The sequence below is a fragment of the Notolepis coatsorum genome (genome assembly GCF_963971535.1).
Source record: "Notolepis coatsorum genome assembly, chromosome: 11".
In the NCBI taxonomy this organism is placed as follows: domain Eukaryota; kingdom Metazoa; phylum Chordata; class Actinopteri; order Aulopiformes; family Paralepididae; genus Notolepis; species Notolepis coatsorum.
Window position 1 is genome coordinate 31,037,879 of NC_140175.1, and position 22,555 is coordinate 31,060,433.

Sequence of the window (22,555 nt, forward strand, 5' to 3'; positions counted from 1 at the left end):
GATTAAACTCGCTTTTATAAACAAACACGGCAAACTGTTGATGCCGTAGTCGGCGTAGTAGCCATACAAAGATCACAGGCAGACACAGTGCGGCCGAGAACCAGTGAGAGACCGTCGGCATGACCTCTCCACCCCCAACAAGCTGCAGACTTTAAGAGGGAGTGAAGATGCAGCGAGAGGGAGGCGGGAAAACATGAAAAAAGGAATTTTGTCAATTATTTTTCAACGAGCTTACGATACAGCCAGGAACGAGAGATGCAAGATGAAAGACAGGACCGTTAAAAAGTGACCTTTCTTTTTTTATTTGGGGGGGGGGGGGTTATAACTCTCCTTGTACCACCTAGCCCTCATCTCACCTTCCCTCCTCTGCACCTCCTCCCCTCACCTCCCATGTTTTAGTTAGCTATCCGCTAACAGATTTAATACTGCAGAAAGAAATGGAAAAACACTTGTCAATAGGTGAAAAATGAGGGCTGAGAAATGATATATTGTCAGGCATGTCTGGGATATTGACTGGCCCCGGCGAGAAAGAGAGGGTGAGACGGAGGGAGGGAGGGAGGGAGAGTGAGAGAGTGGTAGAGAGAGCAGTAAGAGAGAGAGAGCAGTGAGAGAGAGCGAGAGAGAGAGAGAGAGAGAGAATGGCCATGGTCGGAGAGAGAGAGCATGTTTTTCTCATCAATACGGTGGGGGCTGATGATTGCCTAGTACCAAGCTGCACTCGTCTGGCTTGCTCCCCTTTATGCAGCTGCAACTCACAACAGTAGGAGACACAGAAACACATACAGCATCTCTCTGTCTAACTAGACGTTTATCTGTGTTATTTATTTTATATTTCAAGGCTAACTGGCCCCCTTTGTCAATGCGGAGACAAAGTCCATTCTTTGGTTCGCTCCCTTCCCATCTTTGCACGTTCACGTCTATACACAACACTGACGGCCTCCGCTGGTCTGACCTGTACTTATTACCTGTACCCAAGGTACTAGGGGTGGGGGGGGGAAATCGATACGTAGTAGTATAGTATAGTAGATACTGTATCGATACAGGGACGCCAAGTATCGATATTTAATTATTCATAAAAAATTAAAAATAAAACACACACGTGTGCATTCAGTTAAGTTGGAATATGACTGTAATACAAACAGTTCAGTTTGTCAGGTACATGCAACACAGATTACAGTGTTGACATCTGTCTGCTTGAGAAAATACCATGTTCTGCAATAAAAATTATTGAAGTGAGATGAACAGACTGAACTTTATTTTATTAGATAAAACATGTTGACAAAGTTTTACTTTGCAGTTGAAAAAAAGGTAATAAATAAAATGTGCAATACTCAGCGTATCGCAATATATTTAGTATCGCGATACTATCGTATCGTGACGCAAGTATCGCGATAGTATCGTATCGTGAGGTCTCTGGCGATTCCCAGCCCTACAAGGTACCGCACACAACTGGGTACGTTGGCTCGTAGGCTCTCCACTGCCTCTTCCTGGAAGACACTACAAGCCAACTTGCGGCTGGAAAGTCGGATTACTTTTGATGAAGTTGAAACATTAATGAAATACCTGGAAACAGAGTCAACCGGGAGCCGTCTGTGTTTCTGAATATATTACTTCCTTTAACCCTGGCCCTGAACACTTCCTCCCCTTCTCTGTATTACCTACACATCAGAACTGGCTTTGTGCAACTAATCCTGGGAACCTATCATGGTCATTCTGTATTTGTTTTATGTTATGCATGTCTGTAACTTTAATATATGTTTTACATGATGCCGTCTTGACCGGGTCTCTCTTGCCTGGTTAAACAAAAGGTTAAATAAATTAATACAAAACATTCTGTATTTGTCTCTCGTCTACCAGCCGGCCGGCCTGTCTGTCTCTTTATTTGTGTTTGTTTGTCTGTCTCCCTGCCTGCATGTCTGTTAGTCGGTCTGTTTGTCTATCCATCTGTGTGTCTTTCTGACTATCTTATGTCGGTCTGTCTCCTTGTTCTTCTCTCTAACATTAAAACAACACAACTGTGGGAAAGGTGTCAGTCATCCTAAGGAGTGGAGGCATTTCTTACTTCAGTGACCATCTGTGTGTGTTGGTGCCAGGCTATTTTACTGTAAGAGGTTGGCAACTGTACTCAGGCAATATACTATACATTAGACAGCCTAGACAGATACTAGCCGTGTGTGTGTGTGTGTGTGTGTGTGTGTGTGTGTGTGTGTGTGTGTGTGTGTGTGTGTGTGTGTGTGTGTGTGTGTGTGTGTGTGTGTGTGTGTGTGTGCATGTACATGCAGGATGCTAAACACCAAACTGCTTTTATCACCAGGGTTACCACAGTATACTGGTATTAGGAAGATGGGACACACACACACACGGCTAGTATCTGTCTAGGGTGCTGTATAATGTATAGTCTAATGTATAGTATACAGTATAATGTATAGTCTACTGTCTAATGTATAGTCTACTGTCTAATGTATACTCTACAGTATAATGTATAGTCTACTGTATAGTCTACTGTCTGAGTGGATGTACAGTCTAATGTATAGTCTACTGTCTAATGTATAGTCTACTGTCTAATGTATAGTCTACTGTCTAATGTATAGTCTACTGTATAGTCTACTCTACTGTCTAATGCAGGGGTTCTCAAACTTTTTTATACCACAACCATTTTATTTAGGAATTTCTTTGGCGACCCCACACGCGCATCGTATCGCGTAATTTCAACGTGGAAATAAGTAATATCAAAATAAAAGCACACATTGTTTCGAAAATGAAATTACAGCACTATGTTATCAATGAAATGAATGAATATTATCAACAAAAGCAATGGAATTGTTTCTGTATACACATTTATAAAACGAGGCATATTTAGCCAAAATATGTTGCCAGAACATGAAAAGAAAATGCGCTCACGTGCGCTTTGGCAGAGATCCGCTTCTACTCTGAAAATCCGCCCTCACAGAGATATGTAGATGCGAAGGGGACACACTTTCTCAGCGCAGCATTACACAACACTGGGTACCCGTTCCGGACTGATATCCAGAACTATGCGAGGGCCTGTCCAGTGAACTTGACTTTCAGTAGCTCGTCACACGAAAGATCATTGAGCGCCTCCTGCATTCTGTTCCTACAACAAGCCATCAAGCTGAGTAAATACCCCCAAATCTCCGCTGATTATCCTGGAGTGCCACTAACAGAGTTTCCAGCTCATTATCAGCACATTTCTCTGCCAATGTGTTGTTTTGTCTGCAAGGAAAATCCACGCTTCTTCTCCGAGTTAACAAAGGCGAATACTCTGCCAACTCACTTCAGTGTGGTATAGCAGCTGGTTATGCGCAGAGCCCATTTCATCGCGGCCAACCAGCAACGCTTCTGACAACAAACCTATCCATTGCGAGTCCAGGTTACACACAAAAGACCAGACCCCCCTCCTGCGATTATAAATGCGCAGGGTGTAGTAGTGAGATGTGTATTGGAATACATGTGTCGGCCTCCGTTGATGAAGGGGCGAGACATGGCAAATACATACAGCTGCCGGGTGGAAAACTCCATCTGAGTTTGAATTTTTTTTTGTCTACCTGCGACCCCACTTTGGGTCGCGACCCGTAGTTTGAGAACCGCTGGTCTAATGTATAGTCTACTGTCTGAGTGGATGTACTGTCTAATGTATAGTCTACTGTCTAATGTATAGTCCACTGTCTAATGTATAGTATACTGTCTAATGTATAATCGAATGTCTAGTCTACTGTCTAATGTATAGTCTACTGTCTAATGTATAGTATACTGTCTAATGTATAATCTAATGTATAATCTACTGTCTAATGTATAATCTCGGGTCTAATGTATAGTCTACTGTTTAATGTATAGTCTACTGTGTCTAATGTATAGTCTACCGTCTAATGCACTGTGAACCAAGTCATATTATTATGTGTGTATGTTTTTTTTTTATCCACTTTTACTCCCATTTTCTATATTTTCTCCCATCCCAATTTCGTATCATCCAATTCAACCCTCCCCTGTCACGAACGCTGTTTCTTGTCTCCCACAAGCCGGCTGCAATGTGGACTAAGTCATACATAGCACAAGTCCCCTCCGGTACTTGAGGTAACCGCAGTCGCATCTTTTCACCTGCGCAGCTCGATCTCTCAGTGACGAGGAGTAACATGTGGGAGGCTCACGCTCCCCCCGACACTTCCTGATTCTACTGCGCAGGCGCACCAACTGACCTGTAGGAGTCGCTGTCCACAACGCCCGATCCCCACCCATCAGTTTCCCACCCCCTAATACGGCCAATGTGTATTAGTATGAACGACCAGCTAAACTGAAAGCAATGTGGAGCGCTGGGCTCGAACAGGCAAGCCCAGCGTCTCCGTCATTCATGGCGAGCGCCTTGCCCACTACGCCACGTAGCCGCCCTATTATGTGTGTATGTTATGAAAGTCATGATAGGTAATAATAATGTTTCTACTACAGTTCTTACTTGATATGATAATATTCACACATATCCACATTGTTCTTTGTCCACAACCGGTTCAGAATGTTTTGGGACCACAGGTGACCACACTCATCTACAAGAAGAACACCAAGAGGTGGTCCTACCAGCTGTGATGTCATCGTCGGTGACGTCCATCTCCTCCTCCGGGGCCTTGGGCTCCACCGGCTGGACCTCTACTGGGGGCGGCATTGGGGGGGCGGTATCTGTGGAGGCCCCCGCTAGAGAGATGGAGAAACAGGAACATCTTTACCATCAATTAGAACACAACTCAAATAGTTTTTACAACATGTTTTCAGTGTTCTGGCTTCGTCCCAGAGTCACAAAACAACATGTTCTGCTTGTGGGAGACAATGTCGGTTCATTTTCATCAGCAAGCAAATAAATTAATAATTAAATAAAATGCTGTGGGGCACTCTGGACTGCGGTCCATGTGTGAAAAGTACTATATAGATACCCATTTATTATTGTTATATTGTAGAAATGTGTGCATTTGAAATGTCTGTAAAGTCTTGACGACATTGAAAATGAGGGTGACCCCTCACTTGTCTTTGAGAATAAATAAAGGTTTGAATGAATGACTGAATAAGCTAAGTAGAAGATATACATTCTCTCGCAGGTCCCTAAGGCCAGTAGAGTTGTCACACGTTTCCATCCAATCAGACTTGACACAGGTCTGTCGCTGAGCAACAATTAATGTTGTTAATTTCTTCTTCTGCTGTGTGTGTGTGTGTGTGTGTGTGTGTGTGTGTGTGTGTGTGTGTGTGTGTGTGTGTGTGTGTGTGTGTGTGTATCCTCATTAGCTAGATCATCAGACTAGCTTTCTCTGGTCTATCAGGTTATCAGCTCATCCCACCAGCTTTCTGTATGTGTGTGTGTGTGTCTGGTTAAGTAGCTCATCAAGGCTTATTGATACGCCTTGTTATCTAAAGAAATTAATGGATACACACACAAGCACTCACACACACACACACACACACACACACACACACACACACACACACACACACACACACACACACACACACACACACACACACACACACACACACACACACACACACACACACACACACACACACACACACACACACACACACACACACACACACACACACACACACACACACACACACACACACACACACATTTATCCAGTGCCTTCATTTAGCCTTATCCCTCCATTACCAATTAAGATGGTATTTTCATTAGCGGCAGGCTAATGAATGAGACAGCTAAAGGTGAGAGAGCCACCGCTAGGCTAATCTCTGGGACACACGCTAATTAATGAACAGCAACACACACGTTATTTATCTTATCCCTCCTTCGTTTCTCTTGTCCTCTCACCTCTCTTTCTCTCTCTTTTTAACAACACACCTCACCCTTTCATCCCTTTCTCTCTTCTTCCTTCAATCCTGTTATATTTAGAAAGTGTGAAAACCACATGTGTCGGTGGTGAAAGCATGGATAGATAAACACACACACACACACACACACACACACACACACACACACACACACACACACACACACACACACACACACACACACACACACACACACACACACACACACACACACACACACACACACACACACACACACACACACACACACACACAATGCCTGGGAGGCTGAAGATCATATCTCTCTCATACATTAACGTGATATAAAGTTAATTGAATGTAATTAAGGAATAATTGATGTTATATTGTGTAATTGGATGTAGGCCTACAGCCAGCTGAAAGCTAAAGTAAAAGATATGGGGCATTGGGGCGGGATCCACAAAGAATGGATTGCACGGTGTTAATTGCACCCTTACTTACAATTCATTATGAATTGAAAATGGGGAACCCTGATGTAAACAAGACGAAAGTCTTTCTCTGGTCTGCATCCCCTTAACACTTTGAATGCCCATCACGAGATATTTCGGGTTATCAGCCCGTGGGTTGAATGCCCATCACGAGAATTCTTGTTTAATTTTTTTTATTAGCTATCTGAATTCATATTTCATCAACCGAGTCTACCGTTGGAACCCTGCCCCGCCAGGCGCTCAGATGTGAAAAAAGCGCCCCCTATATCTCCCAGATGGTAATGCACCATTTTGGATTGGACTCAATGAAAATGGATGAGAAAAAAAAACTCCGGAATCCACATTTTACTTCTCACGCATGTAACCGGAGCCGATCAGATTCATTCTGGACCCTCAGCACAGCGTGTAATATGTGTTTTACAGTATAGACGTTGGATCAAAAAAAGGATTGATTTTTGGAATGGCGATCAGGAATTGGAATAATCCATTTGAATACCATCTGATCTCAGGTAAGGAATCTATTTTACCAGTCTTAGGATAATCAGACCAGTTTCCACGGAGATATAAGCATTTCCCCTATAATGTGATATGGCTGTTTGACTGTAAGAGCGATCAGGAACTGAGAGAATCGATTTTCAGCGCGCGGCACCAGCGTGCACACGTATACATACTATCGATAATCTAGCGTTTATTTGAAAACGATTCATAAATATGCCGAAAAATGACAACGTTCTAGAATATTACAGTACGGGGCGAGTATCATGGAATCTTAATTTTTTTTCGTGAAAACGAGGGCTTTTCAAAATGCTATAAAATGGAAATGAACAGATAAAAAAACAATCCGCTTCAACAATGTTGACTGGAAATGAGTCATTGATAATGCGACGGGCAGATTAGACACATAATTTAAAACATAGATTAGGCGATATTAATGCTAACATTGCAGTGGATGGTGGGCATTCAAGCACTAAATGTGCGCCCCCTGCTGGGCACTGAAAGTGTTAACAATTGTGTGTATTGAGCCGTACTGTATTGTACCCATTCTGCAATCTGTTAATAAAATGTTCAATCAATCACTGCGCAGGTGATTATGTAAAACATAAAATTTAATTAAATTTAAAACATAAAAATGTAAACACCCATTAATGTCAAATCCCTTCCTCATCCCTGTACCTCGTGAAAATAATTTATTTATAACAGTTTGAATTGTATTATATTTGGACATTGCGTTCACAATTAAAGAGTCCTTTCGGATGATATATCACATTCACACTCATTATGACTAACTTTACAACTGCAAACACATGGATATGGTCTATATTTCAGAACTATACGTCGTGGAAAATCTATCCAAAACTCAACATGCAAAATTATATTCAGGTATATACTAATTTTGTGATTTAGAAGGAACTTAAAATTGTTGTTTTATGGGTATGTTTTACTGTCCTTTAGGCTATGAGAAAATAAGAAGTGCACTCTCTCGAAAGATTTCATCCGTCTCTGATCATTTATTTTGGCTATTATTATGAGACTTGAGTTGTGTTTAGGAAAAAGGTATTCTTTTATTTATAAAAATACACCCACTACAGTTATGGGAACTCTCTAATGTTCTTCATGGTGTTTTTGTTTTGTTCTTGATTTATTGTGATGTTTCTTCTTGACTTGTTTAAAGAAGACGTGTCCGGGACATTAACGTGTGTTGTCGGGCCTTACAAATAATTTTGATTTGATTTTATTTTATTCTGGGCACCCTGGGTCCACGACACGATAAGAAAAAAGGGAGGCTCACGCTGCCCCTGCTGCTTCCACCGCACTGGCGTCACCAAACCGACCTGTAGGAGTCGCTGTCCACAAAGTCCAATCCCCACCCACCGGCTTTCCTACCCTCTAACACTTGCCAATTGTGTTAGTATGACGGCCGGCCAAGCCGGTAGCAACGCCGAGAGCTGGGCTCGATACCAGCATCTCCTGCGTTGGTGGCGAGCGCCTTGCCCACTGCGCCACTCAGCCGCCGTTAAATACATGCTTTTAATTGTTTTTTACTGGCGAGTGACTTTTCTTTTTACCACATATGCAGCTTGCCCGCTTAAAGTCGACACAAATGTGTTTTAATATGTGCCAAGCTTAAATACCAGTACTCTCATAACAATGTGTACAAGGAAGAACATTAATGGAACTCAAATGCAGAGAAAAGCTACAAATGGTTTGGGTTTTAAAAATGTTCATTGAGAAGACTAGTGAAGCCGGACCCGGCTACGACACAGTCAGTCAGTTAGGGACATTCACAATTGTAGGCCAGCCCTTCCGGGTCCAAAAAAAAGAAAAGTTAAATGTGTTTAACACTTTGAGTGCCAGCGACGCTATATGTCGTTAGTTCATGCCGACCGTTGAATGCCAGCGACGACATAGCGTTTTTTTGTCGTTTTTTAAAAATGTATTAGCGATTTGAATTCATATTTCATCAATCTAGTCTCACGTTAGTGCTGCAAACTCTCTCTAAGCTCCAGTGGGAAAATACCGCTCCCTATCGTCTCTCCCTGTTGTACTGCACCCCATTGGATTAGACTGAATAAAGACATTGGGGGGGAAATCCAGTTTCCTCATTTTACTTCTCAGGCAAGCCATCCGAAGAGCAGCGTGGAATACATATTTCCAGTACCCAGCGCTGAATCAATAAACGCGATCGATATTTGGAATGGCGATCAGGCATTAGAATATTCTTTTTGGAGAACATCTGATCTGAGGTAAGGAATCTATTTTACCAGTTTTAAGATAATCAGAGCTGTTTTCACAGAGATATCAGCGTGTGCCATATGTGTGTGTGTGTGTGTGTGTGTCTGTGTGTGTGTGTGCGCGCGCTGATCAGGAAATGAGAGAATCGATTTTTCAGCTTGCTTCTCTAGCGTGCATAAGTACACATATACTATCGATAATCTAGCGTTTATTTGAAAACGATTCATAAAATGTAATAGGCCGAAAAATTACAAGGTTTTTTGTGTAATCCAGAATATTCCAGTAAAGGCCGTTTATCACAGAATCTTTATATTTTCCTGAAACTTTCAAGAAAACAAGGGTTTTTCAAAATGGTATAAAACGGAAATGAACCGATTAAAAAACAATCCGTTTCGACAATGTTGACTGCAAACAAGTCATTGATAAGCGACGGCCAGATTAGACACATCATTTAAGACATAGCTTATGTGTTCACAACGCTATCATTGAAGTGGGTGCTGGCATTCAACCATGTTTTGAGACGGGCAGGCGTGGCATCCAAAGTGTTAATAGGCGAGGGAGACTAAATAAATGTGATGCTGATTTTAAAAACCAATGTGTGAAATCCACAGCCTAAATCCTGAGAGAGAGAAAGAGGGAGAGAGAGGTGAAAATCACAGATTCCACACAGAATTAGACGCACGCACACACACACACACACACACACACACGCACACGCATGGGGGAGCTGGTCCATAACTCAACCCCCTCAGGCAAGGGCATGCATAGAGAGAAGAGGGGGGGGGGGGTAGAGAGAGAGGAAAAGGGGATAAGGGAGGAGGAAAGGGAGAGAAAGACAGGGTGAAGAGAGAGATATAGGGAGGGAGGAAAAAGAGTGAGAGAGAGAGCGAGGAGGCCCTCTGGTCTGCTCCAAGGTCAAGCTGTCATGTCGTCCATGACACATGGCTCCCAGCATGCCTTGTTAACCTCTGGGACCTACACGCCTCTCTCTCTCTCTCCCTCAGCTTCTCTCTCCCTCAGCTTCTCTCTCTCTCTCTGAGTCTCTCTCCCTCCATTTCTCTCTGGGACTGACACACCTATCTCTCTCTCTCTCTCCCTTCCTCTCTCTTTCTCTGGGACCATGCCTCCCTCTCTCTCTCTCTAGTGATCGATCTATATGGATTTTTCTCAGCCGATACCAATACAGATTAACAGTGAATTAGGGTGGCCAATAGCCGATATGTAACGATGGATCCACATTCTTCCTTCAAAAATTCGCTCAACTTTGGAGCAATATTTAGCTAGAACAGAAATGGTTGCCATCTACAGATTCCTGAAGGTCTCCAATTTAATTCGGTTCTGTACTCGTTTTTGCTCTTCAACGAGCCAATGTCCGTTCTCTGAGTAGCCCCGCCACCAAAAGTAAGAAATAGAAAAATGGAAACCTGTTGTCATTTTATAGTTGATTACGTTTTTGGTGCAAAGACTAACGCTAGACAACAGGCAAATATGAGTGTTTTTTTTAAATGGCATTTTCTGTATTGTGTAGCTGTAAAATGTCTGTTTAGATTAGTACCATTTGTAAACACTGCAGTAAGACAGAACTGCCCACTGTTATGAAAAAAAGTCTCCTTGTCTGAATTGAACAAATCTCGTGCTGAGCACCAATAACAAGACCCCAACAATGGTTTAGGGGGCTACGCTGTCACTCAAGTCATTCCCAGAGGGAGGAAGGGGGGTGAAGGTCAAAGGTGAGGGAATACGGCTGGATTACCCCCCCAACACATGCGCACACACACACGCAGAGCTAGTATCTGGAGGCGGATTTTGATGACCTGTCCATCCATCCATCCCTTCTTCTATGCATTCATCCATGGACCTGGACAATCCTACTATTTAGCCCGTAGGGGAGGAGAGAGAAGAGGGAGGGAGGGAGGGAGGGAGGGAGGGAGGGAGGGAGGGAGGGAGGGAGGGAGGGAGGGAGGGAGGGAGGGTGGATGGAGTTCTATGTGTGCACCCTTCCATCTAAACATCCTGCCACCATGCAGGACTACTTTGGCAAGGTAAGGAGGATGGAGGGAGCGAGGGAGGGAAGGAGGGGAAGAAGGAAGGTAAGGAGGATGGAGGGAGCGAGGGAGGGAAGGAGGGGAAGAAGGAAGGTAAGGAGGATGGAGGGAGCGAGGGAGGGAAGGAGGGGAAGAAGGAAGGTTCAAGTTCAAGTTCTTTAATAGTTGTCATACAGAAGTACAGAATACTTTCATACAAAATGCTTCTTACTGTTACGCTCCAGAGACTGTGCTAGACAAGATAGTATCAAATAACATAATAACATAATATAGCATGAATTTAGAAGAAGAAAATGAGGTCACAGTTGTTCGGTATAGACATATGTACAATGTTCTGAGTTACCATATAATATACAATACACAACTATGCAGTGTACTAATGTACAGTACTATCTAGTGCAAAGCAGAAATGGGATGAGGTACAATTTTAGGTACAATTTACAGTAAGGTGTACGAGTTGTAGTGCAATCCTTCATCCATAAATATAAAGTGTGGGGAGTGGGTGCTACAGTGTGTTTGTTTAAAGTGGGTGTGTGCTATAAAGTGTGTGTAGTGGGTGCTACAGTGTGTTTGTTTAAAGTGAGTGTGTGCGTGTGGATGTGTGTGCTATGTGTGTTTGGTGGTTGTTGTTGTGTAGTGTTCATTCATTGTTCGTTTAGCAGCCTGATGGCCTGGGGATAGAAGCTACTTCTGAGTCTTTCTGTGCTCGCCTTGAGACTCCTGTATCGCTTGCCTGACGGCAGCAGTTCAAAGAGGCAGTTGTTCGGGTGGCTCGAGTCCTTAATAATTCTCTTAGCCTTCCCCTTGCAACGCTTGTAGTAAATGTTCTGGAGGGTGGGGAGCCCCCCTCCAATTGTGCGTTCGGCTGAACGTGTCACTCTTTGTAGTCTGCTTTGGTCTTTTGCAGTGCTATTCCCAAACCAGGAGGTGATGTTGCCGGTCAAGATGCTCTCTATTGTACATGAGTAGAAGTTCTTAAGGATCTTCTGGCTGACTTGGAACTTCCTTAGGCGCCTGAGGAAGTAGAGGCGTTGTCGTGCCTTCTTCACCACACTGTTAATGTGTATGGTCCATTTCAAGTCCTCGGATATGTGGGCTGGTAGGTAAGGAGGATGGAGGATGGAGGGAGCGAGGGAGGGAAGGAGGGGAAGAAGGAAGGTAAGGAGGATGGAGGGAGCGAGGGAGGGAAGGAGGGGAAGAAGGAAGGTAAGGAGGATGGAGGGAGCGAGGGAGGGAAGGAGGGGAAGAAGGAAGGTAAGGAGGATGGAGGGAGCGAGGGAGGGAAGGAGGGGAAGAAGGAAGGTAAGGAGGATGGAGGGAGCGAGGGAGGGAAGGAGGGGAAGAAGGAAGGTAAGGAGGATGGAGGGAGCGAGGGAGGGAAGGAGGGGAAGAAGGAAGGTAAGGAGGATGGAGGGAGCGAGGGAGGGAAGGAGGGGAAGAAGGAAGGTAAGGAGGATGGAGGGAGCGAGGGAGGGAAGGAGGGGAAGAAGGAAGGTAAGGAGGATGGAGGGAGCGAGGGAGGGAAGGAGGGGAAGAAGGAAGGTAAGGAGGATGGAGGGAGCGAGGGAGGGAAGGAGGGGAAGAAGGAAGGAGGGAGCGAGGGAGGGAAGGAGGGGAAGAAGGAAGGTAAGGAGGATGGAGGGAGCGAGGGAGGGAAGGAGGGGAAGAAGGAAGGTAAGGAGGATGGAGGGAGCGAGGGAGGGAAGGAGGGGAAGAAGGAAGGTAAGGAGGATGGAGGGAGCGAGGGAGGGAAGGAGGGGAAGAAGGAAGGTAAGGAGGATGGAGGGAGCGAGGGAGGGAAGGAGGGGAAGAAGGAAGGTAAGGAGGATGGAGGGAGCGAGGGAGGGAAGGAGGGGAAGAAGGAAGGTAAGGAGGATGGAGGGAGCGAGGGAGGGAAGGAGGGGAAGAAGGAAGGTAAGGAGGATGGAGGGAGCGAGGGAGGGAAGGAGGGGAAGAAGGAAGGTAAGGAGGATGGAGGGAGCGAGGGAGGGAAGGAGGGGAAGAAGGAAGGTAAGGAGGATGGAGGGAGCGAGGGAGGGAAGGAGGGGAAGAAGGAAGGTAAGGAGGATGGAGGGAGCGAGGGAGGGAAGGAGGGGAAGAAGGAAGGTAAGGAGGATGGAGGGAGCGAGGGAGGGAAGGAGGGGAAGAAGGAAGGTAAGGAGGATGGAGGGAGCGAGGGAGGGAAGGAGGGGAAGAAGGAAGGTAAGGAGGATGGAGGGAGCGAGGGAGGGAAGGAGGGGAAGAAGGAAGGTAAGGAGGATGGAGGGAGCGAGGGAGGGAAGGAGGGGAAGAAGGAAGGTAAGAGGGATGGAGGGAGCGAGGGAGGGAAGGAGGGGAAGAAGGAAGGTAAGGAGGATGGAGGGAGCAAGGGAGGGAAGGAGGGGAAGAAGGAAGGTAAGGAGGATGGAGGGAGCGAGGGAGGGAAGGAGGGGAAGAAGGAAGGTAAGGAGGATGGAGGGAGCGAGGGGAAGAAGGAAGGTAAGGATGGATGAATGAAGATCTATTTGTTGATGGATGCATATGTCTCTCTTATCCATCTATTTGATACATTCATTATATATTATTACTAGGGATGCTCGATATTGGCTTTTTTACCGATACCGATATACCGATATTGTCCAACTCTTAATTTCCGATACCGATATCAACCGATATCACATTTGAATGCCGATATCGGCCGATAATATCGGACATCCCTAATTATTACCTTACCTATCTGCTCTGTAACTCTTTACTAGCTACCCCGCCCTCCATCCATCCCTCCATCCATCCCTCCACCCCTCCCTCCCAGTCCTGGTACAGGGTCCTGGGACCGCTATGTTTCCTAATCCCCTCCCTTGGTCCCACTAGCCTGGAGGTGGAGAAGAGAGGGTTGGGCAGTGAAGGGTAACCTAGGGAAACACGCAGACTTAACTCTGTGTGTGTGTGTGTGTGTGTGTGTGTGTGTGTGTGTGTGTGTGTGTGTGTGTGTGTGTGTGTGTGTGTGTGTGTGTTCCCATTGCTCTGAAGGTGGAGAAGAGGGCAGGGTTGGGCAGTGAAGGGTAGCACAGGGACATGCACGCCTCTTTCTGTGGTGTGTGTGTGTGTGTGTGTGTGTGTGTGTGTGTGTGTGTGTGTGTAAGATGGAAGGATGTGACCATACATTATTAATTCAATGCAGTGGTAGTGGACAGCAGCTTTTTGATCTTGTGGCAGGGTGTGTGTGTGTGTGCAAGTGCGTGTGCGTGTGTGTGTGTGTGTGTGTGTGTGTGTGTGTGTGTGTGTATGTGTGTGGGGACCGTATCCCTTTGGTATCTCTTAACAATACAACCAAAGGTCAAAGAGATGCCTCATATACTATAAACATATTGCACCTATAAGAAACAAAACATTTAAACAGTTGGAATACAGGGCCCTATTTCCAGATATGGTTCAGATTTGTAAACACATTTTGAAACAATACGAAAGGCTTTGAATGGATTTTTACGGGCCCGCACGGGGTTATGAAACGTGCCGCAAACAAGAGGGACCGCGTAAGCCTTGGATTCAAGTGTCAATGTTCCCGATCGCTAACCCTGGATTTACAAGGATTCACCCAACAGGGATATGACATCATCCCTTCTCCGTTGGTTCATTAAAACATCTGATTGAGAGACTACAATCTATCTCTCTCCTCTGTCCCACCTCCCACCTCTCCTCTCCATCCTTCTAAAGTGACAATGTCATCTATACTTTTCTCATCCAGTGCCCATTAAGACAATCAAGAGTTTTTCATCCCAACAAACACACACACACACACGCACACACACACACGTTCATTCTCGCACATATACCGGTTCACACAAGACACATATCTATCTATAAAATAGTATACTCATTATTTTATTGTGTTGTTTGGCGTCTGTTGGAATGTGGGATATAGGATCAGTAGTGGTTGTGCCATATTAATCTAGATGAGTTGAGTGTGTTCAAATGTGTGTGTGTGTGTGTGTGTGGCCCCACGCCCACCACCCAAACACACACACACACACACACACACCACACAAAGAAAAAACAAGCATAAAACCCAGCTGGCTCCAGTCAGCAGTTTATTTTGCGTGGAGGGAAGGAGGGATATATAGAAGGAGGCGGAGGAAGGAGGAGAAGAGATGGGGGAATTGAAGGAGGGATGAGAGAAGGAGGGAGGGATTGAGGAAGACTAGATGGATGGATGGAGAGAGCCATCCATCCAACCTTCCATCCATCCAGTGAAGCAGGGTCGAAAAAACACACACACACACACACACACACACACACACACACACACACACACACACACACACACACACACACACACACACACACACACACACACACACACACACACACACACACACACACACACACACACACACACACACACACACACACACACACACACACACACACACACACACACACACACGGTATTTTCCTGTGTACCTGTGAATGCAGGACACTGCACCAGTGTAAAACAGAGACATGTACAAAATGACGCAAATGGGACCAGGTCACTGGCTTCCGTGGAGAGTTTTAGCATCACCTTGTCTAAACACACAGAGAGATCCCTCTGTCCATAATGTTGTCACATGGTCTGAATGTTTACAGATAGCTCCTCTATTAGTTTAATCCGAGGGGTTTTGAGTCACACCATCTAAACCAGTGGTTCTCAGACTGCTTGTCCTGCTTCCTGCCTGAAGTAGCCCCTTGACTGAAGGGGGGAAAGCATTTTTATTTCACATTAAAAGCACCCAAATCAGAGCAACATCTTAGAACTGCAATCTAGCAATAGAACCAAAGCTGGAACCAAATTGGTGGCAGAGGTGGAACCAAAACTAAAATGGCCCCCAGCTGCCAGGGTTTGTATAGGAATTATGAGGGAACTACAGGGGAAATACCATCTAGCATACATGCAGTATCTGCAGCTGGCTCGCTGTGGCCTAGATAGCTAGCAGCAGTCTCCCTCTCTCTCTCTCTCCCTCCACCCCCCTCCTCTCTTCTTTATTCTCTCCTCCCTCCCTCCCTCCCTCCCTCCCTCCCTCCCTCCCTCCCTCCCTCTCTGTATGATAGACAGAGTGCGAGCCGCCCATTAAATCCCCCAGCACCATGCTTATCGATCCACACACAGCTCCCCAATTGCATTACACACACACACACACACACGCACACACACACGCGCTGTCTGCCTGCTCACACCCTGCAATACACACACACCACACACTACACAAATGTGACACGAGCACACAAACACACACAAATACACACAGGCTGTCTGCCTGCTTAAACCTTACAACGTACATGCACATGCACATGCTCACACACACATACACACACACACTGTCCCGTCTCCTCACCCACTGCAAAACACACACAGCAGAGCAGACCACAACGAAAACAGAATAAAAAGAAAAGGGCAGAGAAGCATTGAGGGGGGTGGGGGGAGTAGAGGGAGGGGAAGAAAAAGAGAGAAGGGATGCATTCAAGAAAGGAGAAGAATGCAGAAGGCCAAGGCTGAAGCTGTAGGTGTGTGTGTGAATCTGAAATGTAAGTGGATGATGTTAGCATCACAGGGAGCTTGGCTATCTCTCTCTCTCTCTCCATCACCCATCCTTCCTTTCTTCCTCTCATCCCTCCTTCCACCCCTTCGTAAAATAAATCTACTCTCGCTCTCTTTTCTTCCACTCCATGTCCCTCTGCATATTTACCACCACCCATCTCTCTGTCTCTCTCTAAACGAGCGTTTCCTTGATTAGATATTAGCCTGCCTCTCTCTCTCTCTCTCTCCCCCATCTCTCTCTCCCCATATCTCTCTCCCTCCTCATCAGTCCCAGTGGCCTCAACAATCAGCATGCTAGACTGGCGTTGACCGTGCGTGTGTCTGCACACATACGCGTGTGTGTGTGTGTGTGTGTGTGCACGTGTCGTGCGTAGCCGAGCCTGTTCACGCAAAGACCTGCCGGAGAGCAAGGCCACACCACGCTGAAAGACATGAGCGGAAGAGAAGAAGAGAGGAGGGGAGAGGAGGAGTGAGAGGAGGGGGAGAGAAGGAGGAGGAAGAGCAGTAGGTGGTGGAGGAGGAGGAGGAGAGGGTCAAGCTTTAATACCAGCGGGCAGATCAAGAGAGGAGGAGGCGTGATGGTGAGATAGAAGCAGAGAGAGAAGAAAAGAGAAGAGGAAATGCTAACTACTGTTCATTGAGTGGGATCAAAGACGCAACAGCTGCTGTGGTGCTTAATACACACCAAGAACACACACACATTACATTACACACACACACACACACACACACACACACACATATGTGCACATACACACACACACCAGGTTGAGGATTTTAGGCTTAACAGTTGAGACTTCATGGAGACTTATTTGAGGAAGTGTGTCCGTGTGTGTGTGTGTGTGTGTGTGTGTGTGTGTGTGTGTGTGTGTGTGTGTGTGTGTGTGTGTGTGTGTGTGTGTGTATGAGAGTGTGTCTGTGTGTATGAGAGAGAGACTTGTTTAATGAAGTGTGTGTGTGAAAGGAGTCTCTGGACCGAGTTAAGACCACCACCACCAGCAGCACCACCAGACCTTTCTCCCTGCCCAGCCACGCGTACTCTTTCAGGGGGCAAAGCCTCTCGCTAGTCGCTACCTGCCTTGGACAGCTTTCACCTGTTAAATGCATACATTTCCCAGGTTCAGTTTGATTTTTTGAATAGAACCTTTTTTTTATAATTTTTTTTAAATGTTGATATATATATATATATATATATATATATATATATATATATATATATATAAACTTTTTGTTTAATATAGGTGCATAGTGAAAATAGATTAGCATCTCCAATAATATTAAACTGTATAAAACAAGGGTATTGAAATTGCTAATAATATCCATAATGTTAATTTGTGTGGGTAAGTAACACATCTTTCCAAATGGTCGATATTTGATTTTGGGAAAACGTTCCAACTTTTACATGGCAGGAGAAGACATTTTATGGAATAATGTATTACCTTGTGGGTATTTTGCATTCCAAATTAAATTAAACCAAATGCGTATTAGGCAAAATAGCACTTGGAATGTGACACTAGATGAATACTGTACGTGAGGTACAATTGTGTGAGTAACAGGTTTTCATAGTCAGACAAGCAAAAACTATTATTATTACTATAATATAATTTACCTCAAATCCTGCCCTCTTGATCTCCCAATCACAATTTGGAGGCTCAAAAAAAAGAGGGGGATCTGAGATACAGTAAGTAATTTAGGGATGCACCAATACCCCTTTTTCACCACCGATACCAGTATCGACCGACCAACTGATCTGTGGCTTTCACCGCAAATCATAGATTTAGATGAGTTTGGGGTCACTAGACAAAAATGATTGAAAAATAATCAGAGGTTCTCCATCAGAGAGATCTAACATGTGCCAAAAAATACAGCGAATCAAGTCACTTTGCTTTCATGTCATGTTTCTTGGTATCGGATCCTAGTATTGTGGAAATTCTCCGCTACCAATACCCTGTTTTAGCCTGGTATCTGACCCATATCTGATACAAAATTTCTTGGTATCGGATCTTAGTATTGTCGAAATTCTCCGATACCAACACCCTGTTTTAGCCTGGTATACCAGTATCAACATTGACGCATCCCCTAAATATAATCATATATTATATGATCCGTCTGTACGAGCATCGGTGTCTCTCACTCTAGCTATTCATAGTATGACCACAGACATCATGGTCACAAACAATAGGCGATTGTAATCGAATAGCGGGTAATTATTAAAACTGTGACCTATGAACTGTGGCAGTGTGCTATATTGTATGGCAAAACATGTCAATACAATACTAGGAATACCCCGTCGTCTACCCCCAACTCCGTAGAATAGCGTAGACTACTCCTCAAAGCCATCCTACGGGCTCGTATACAGAAGAGAGAAATGCTTGAGGAGAGAGTGGTCCCTCCGCTCAGAAAGAAATAGCCTGGCGGTTACTGAAGTCAAACACGTCGCCCGCATCTAACCAGCTATTAGTGTTGCCTCCAACGGAAAGGTCACTTATTCAATGGCTTGGTCTCACCGTCACAGTATGGGTTACACACTTACACACACACAGTAAACACACGGTATATGCGCAAGTGCGTGCACACACATATACATGCATAAGTGTGCATGTGCGCACACACACACACACACACACACACGTCTCCCCTTTCTCTCTCACTCAATCATACCATGTGTGGGAATTTTTTAACTATGACAGAATAGTGGATGTGTGGACGTTTGTGTGTGTGTGTAGTCACCGCTGGCTTCATTAACCATAACAGTCCTGCAAATTTTGCATAAAACACCTGTCGATTGTATACCCAAAGTAATTTAAAAGTTATTCTTGAACCATTTATAGCACATCATGCATGAGTCTGGCCTCTTTTGAAAGGAAACATTCAGAATTGTCCTCCACAACAGGATTTTTATTTATATATATAATATTTCTTTAACTTACGTCTGAATTATTTCCTGCGATTCCTGGTACACATTATATGAACTAGTATGAACGATAGCTGCGATTCCTGGTACACATTATATGAACTACTTGAGCCTGTTCAAGCTGCTGCTGTCAGGCAAGCGCCTCCGTATACACGCAGCAAGAACAGAGAGACTCAGGCTCAGCTTCTTCCCTCAGGCCATCAGAACAATGAACACTGATCTCTCCACACACAAGCACACGTGAACACAAACACACACACAACACAACATTCTGCACTTGCTCACACACAAACGCACCATAGGTCACTTTAAACACACAAGAAAAGGGCACTTTAAAGGAAGGGAAAAGGACACAATTGTAGCGGGCATGGCCAACCGCATTTCACTGTATGCCCTGGTATGTAGGTGATGAATAAACTCTTGAATTTTGAATCTTGAACGATAGCTGCGATCCCTGGTACACATATGCACTAGTATGACCGATAGCCCTGATCCCTGGTACACACATTATATTAACTAGTATGAACGATAGTCCTGATCCCTGGTACACATTATATTAACTAGTATGAACGATAGTCCTGATCCCTGGTACACATTATATTAACTACTATGAATGATCCCTGGTACACATTATATTAACTACTATGAATGATCCCTGGTGTACATTATATTAACTACTATGAATGATCCATGGTACACATTATATTAACTACTATGAATGATCCCTGGTACACATTATATTAACTACTATGAATGATCCCTGGTACACATTATATTAACTACTATGAATGATCCCTGGTGTACATTATATTAACTACTATGAATGATCCCTGGTGTACATTATATTAACTAGTATGAATGATCCCTGGTGTACATTATATTAACTAGTATGAACGATCCCTGGTACACATTATATTAACTACTATGAATGATCCCTGGTACACATTCTATTAACTACTATGAATGATCCCTGGTACACATTATATTAACTACTATGAATGATCCCTGGTGTACATTATATAACTACTATGAATGATCCCTTGTACACATACATTATATGAACTACTATGAATGATCCCTTGTACACATGTATTCAGTCTCTCCAATGTTGCGTCTTTACGCCAACGTTTCAAGGTCACTTGCAGACTCGTTTACATTAACATGTAGTCATTTAGCTGAAGCTTTTATCCAAAGCAACTTACCAATAAGGATTGGATTTCTATAATCCATGTTTTGCCTCGACTCCAGTGACACAGAATCTGATTTTCACTCTGAACAGTGTTTTGTACATTTCTCTCTACCTATGAGCTCATAATACATTTCATAACCAGACTGGCAGAGACCTCTGTATCATCGACTCCGGAACATCCATTCAAACATTTATTTAAATCTAGAAAGATAATTGAGGTTGCGCTCATTTACAATGACAATGAGTTTACAGTTAAGACAGTCACACACTGAAACACAGTGGTTTGTGACCATGGTTTTAAATTACCAATAAGATATGAGAGCATTGATCTTTAAGGTGTGTTGACGATTGGTCCATGCATTTGGAGCACTACAATCAAAGGCCTGACTTAACAGAACACGCTCGGGGGACCATAAGCATGAGCCGGTCATTTGAGCGAGTTAGCCATGGTCCAGAGATCCAGCATCATTGTGATGTAAGACGGTAGTTGTCCAATAAAAATGAATCAATCAATCACGGCATTTATATAGTGCTTTTCTAGACACTCAAAGCGTGTCCATAGTGTAGAGTGGAAATTGCCTCCTCCATCACCACTGTGTAGCACGCACGCTCAATGGCTGCCATACACTGGCATCTGGTACACAACACATACTAGTGTACACAATGGCCGAGTGCTCCCTGCTGGACAACAATGGCACTTTCCGACAATGGCCTGACCAGGTCTGGAACCCATGTAGCCACACTGCCGGACAACAAGGCCTTTATAGAACAGGGATATGGGTCACATTTCACATTCAGTTTAGAAGACCAGAGATCGGTCAGCCCACAGTCACCTTGTTCCCTCTTTGTCAATGAACCTAGGCCTTCCCTTTTGGGATACACTGTCCGTCCAATCATGCGCTATCATTGTTATACTGTAGGGCTTCCTCCTCATAGTCGATTAGTCTGCTGATCGGTCATTAGTCGACCAAGACATTGTTTGTTGGTCTATTATTATGCTTTCTTACCACGCCAAATTAAGTTGTTTTTCGATAAATGATTGGCACATTCTCTGGTAAACACTAGATTTACAGTAAAGAGGTCCTGCTGCATTATTGTGTGTGGAAATCACAGAATCAAATAGTCTATCAATCCTATGACTGTTGGTGGACTCTGCATGTCTTCGGTCAAGGACGACCCTACTATACTGTATGTGAGGAAGAAGTGCTAGAAACAGGTCAACAAGGACAACTAGGAACAGCGGAGGGAGGAGAGAAGGAGAAGAGAGGAGAGCAAGAGAGATATAAATGGAGAGAGGGAGAAGAGAAGGAGAGAGCAGAGAAAGAGAGTTACAGTATAAATGGAGAGCGGGAGGAGAGAAGGAGAGATATAAATGGAAAGAGGGAGAGATGGAAATAAACAAATAGTAAGCATTGATCTAGAGTGATGATGAGGAGGTGTATTGATCAGCGGGCTGGTGAGAAGGATTGGCTGTGACCATGTGGTTTGTGTGTGTGTGTGTGTGTGTGTGTGTGTGTGTGTGTGTGTGTGTGTGTGTGTGTGTGTGTGTGTGTGTGTGTGTGTGTGTGTGTGTGCATGAATCTGCAGGTATACATGGACACCGATATCTCTGCATGTGTGCATGAGTGCTTTTCTATGCATGGCCCTCTGTTTGTGAATATGTGAGTGTGTCTGTGTGCGTGTAGAAGCATGACAATGGTGACTGTGAAATCATAGTGAGTAGTGAGCCAGAACACTAATCAAGAGAGACAGCACAATAGCTGTGTGTATGTGTGTGTGTGTGTGTGTGTGTGTGTGTGTGTGTGTGTGTGTGTGTGTGTGTGTGTG

At 44.5% G+C, this 22,555-nt stretch overlaps 1 protein-coding gene across 2 annotated transcripts in view; it reads right to left on the minus strand.

Annotated features, from left to right (window-relative positions):
• The window catches only part of wdr7 (WD repeat domain 7), a 344,639-nt gene that overhangs the window by 177,481 nt on the left and 144,603 nt on the right, over positions 1-22,555 (minus strand). For both annotated transcript variants that reach the window (XM_084325436.1, XM_084325435.1), the window contains one exon: positions 4,588-4,701. In XM_084325436.1, coding sequence (XP_084181562.1) covers positions 4,588-4,701 — 114 coding nt within the window. The remainder of the gene's footprint in view (positions 1-4,587; positions 4,702-22,555) is intronic.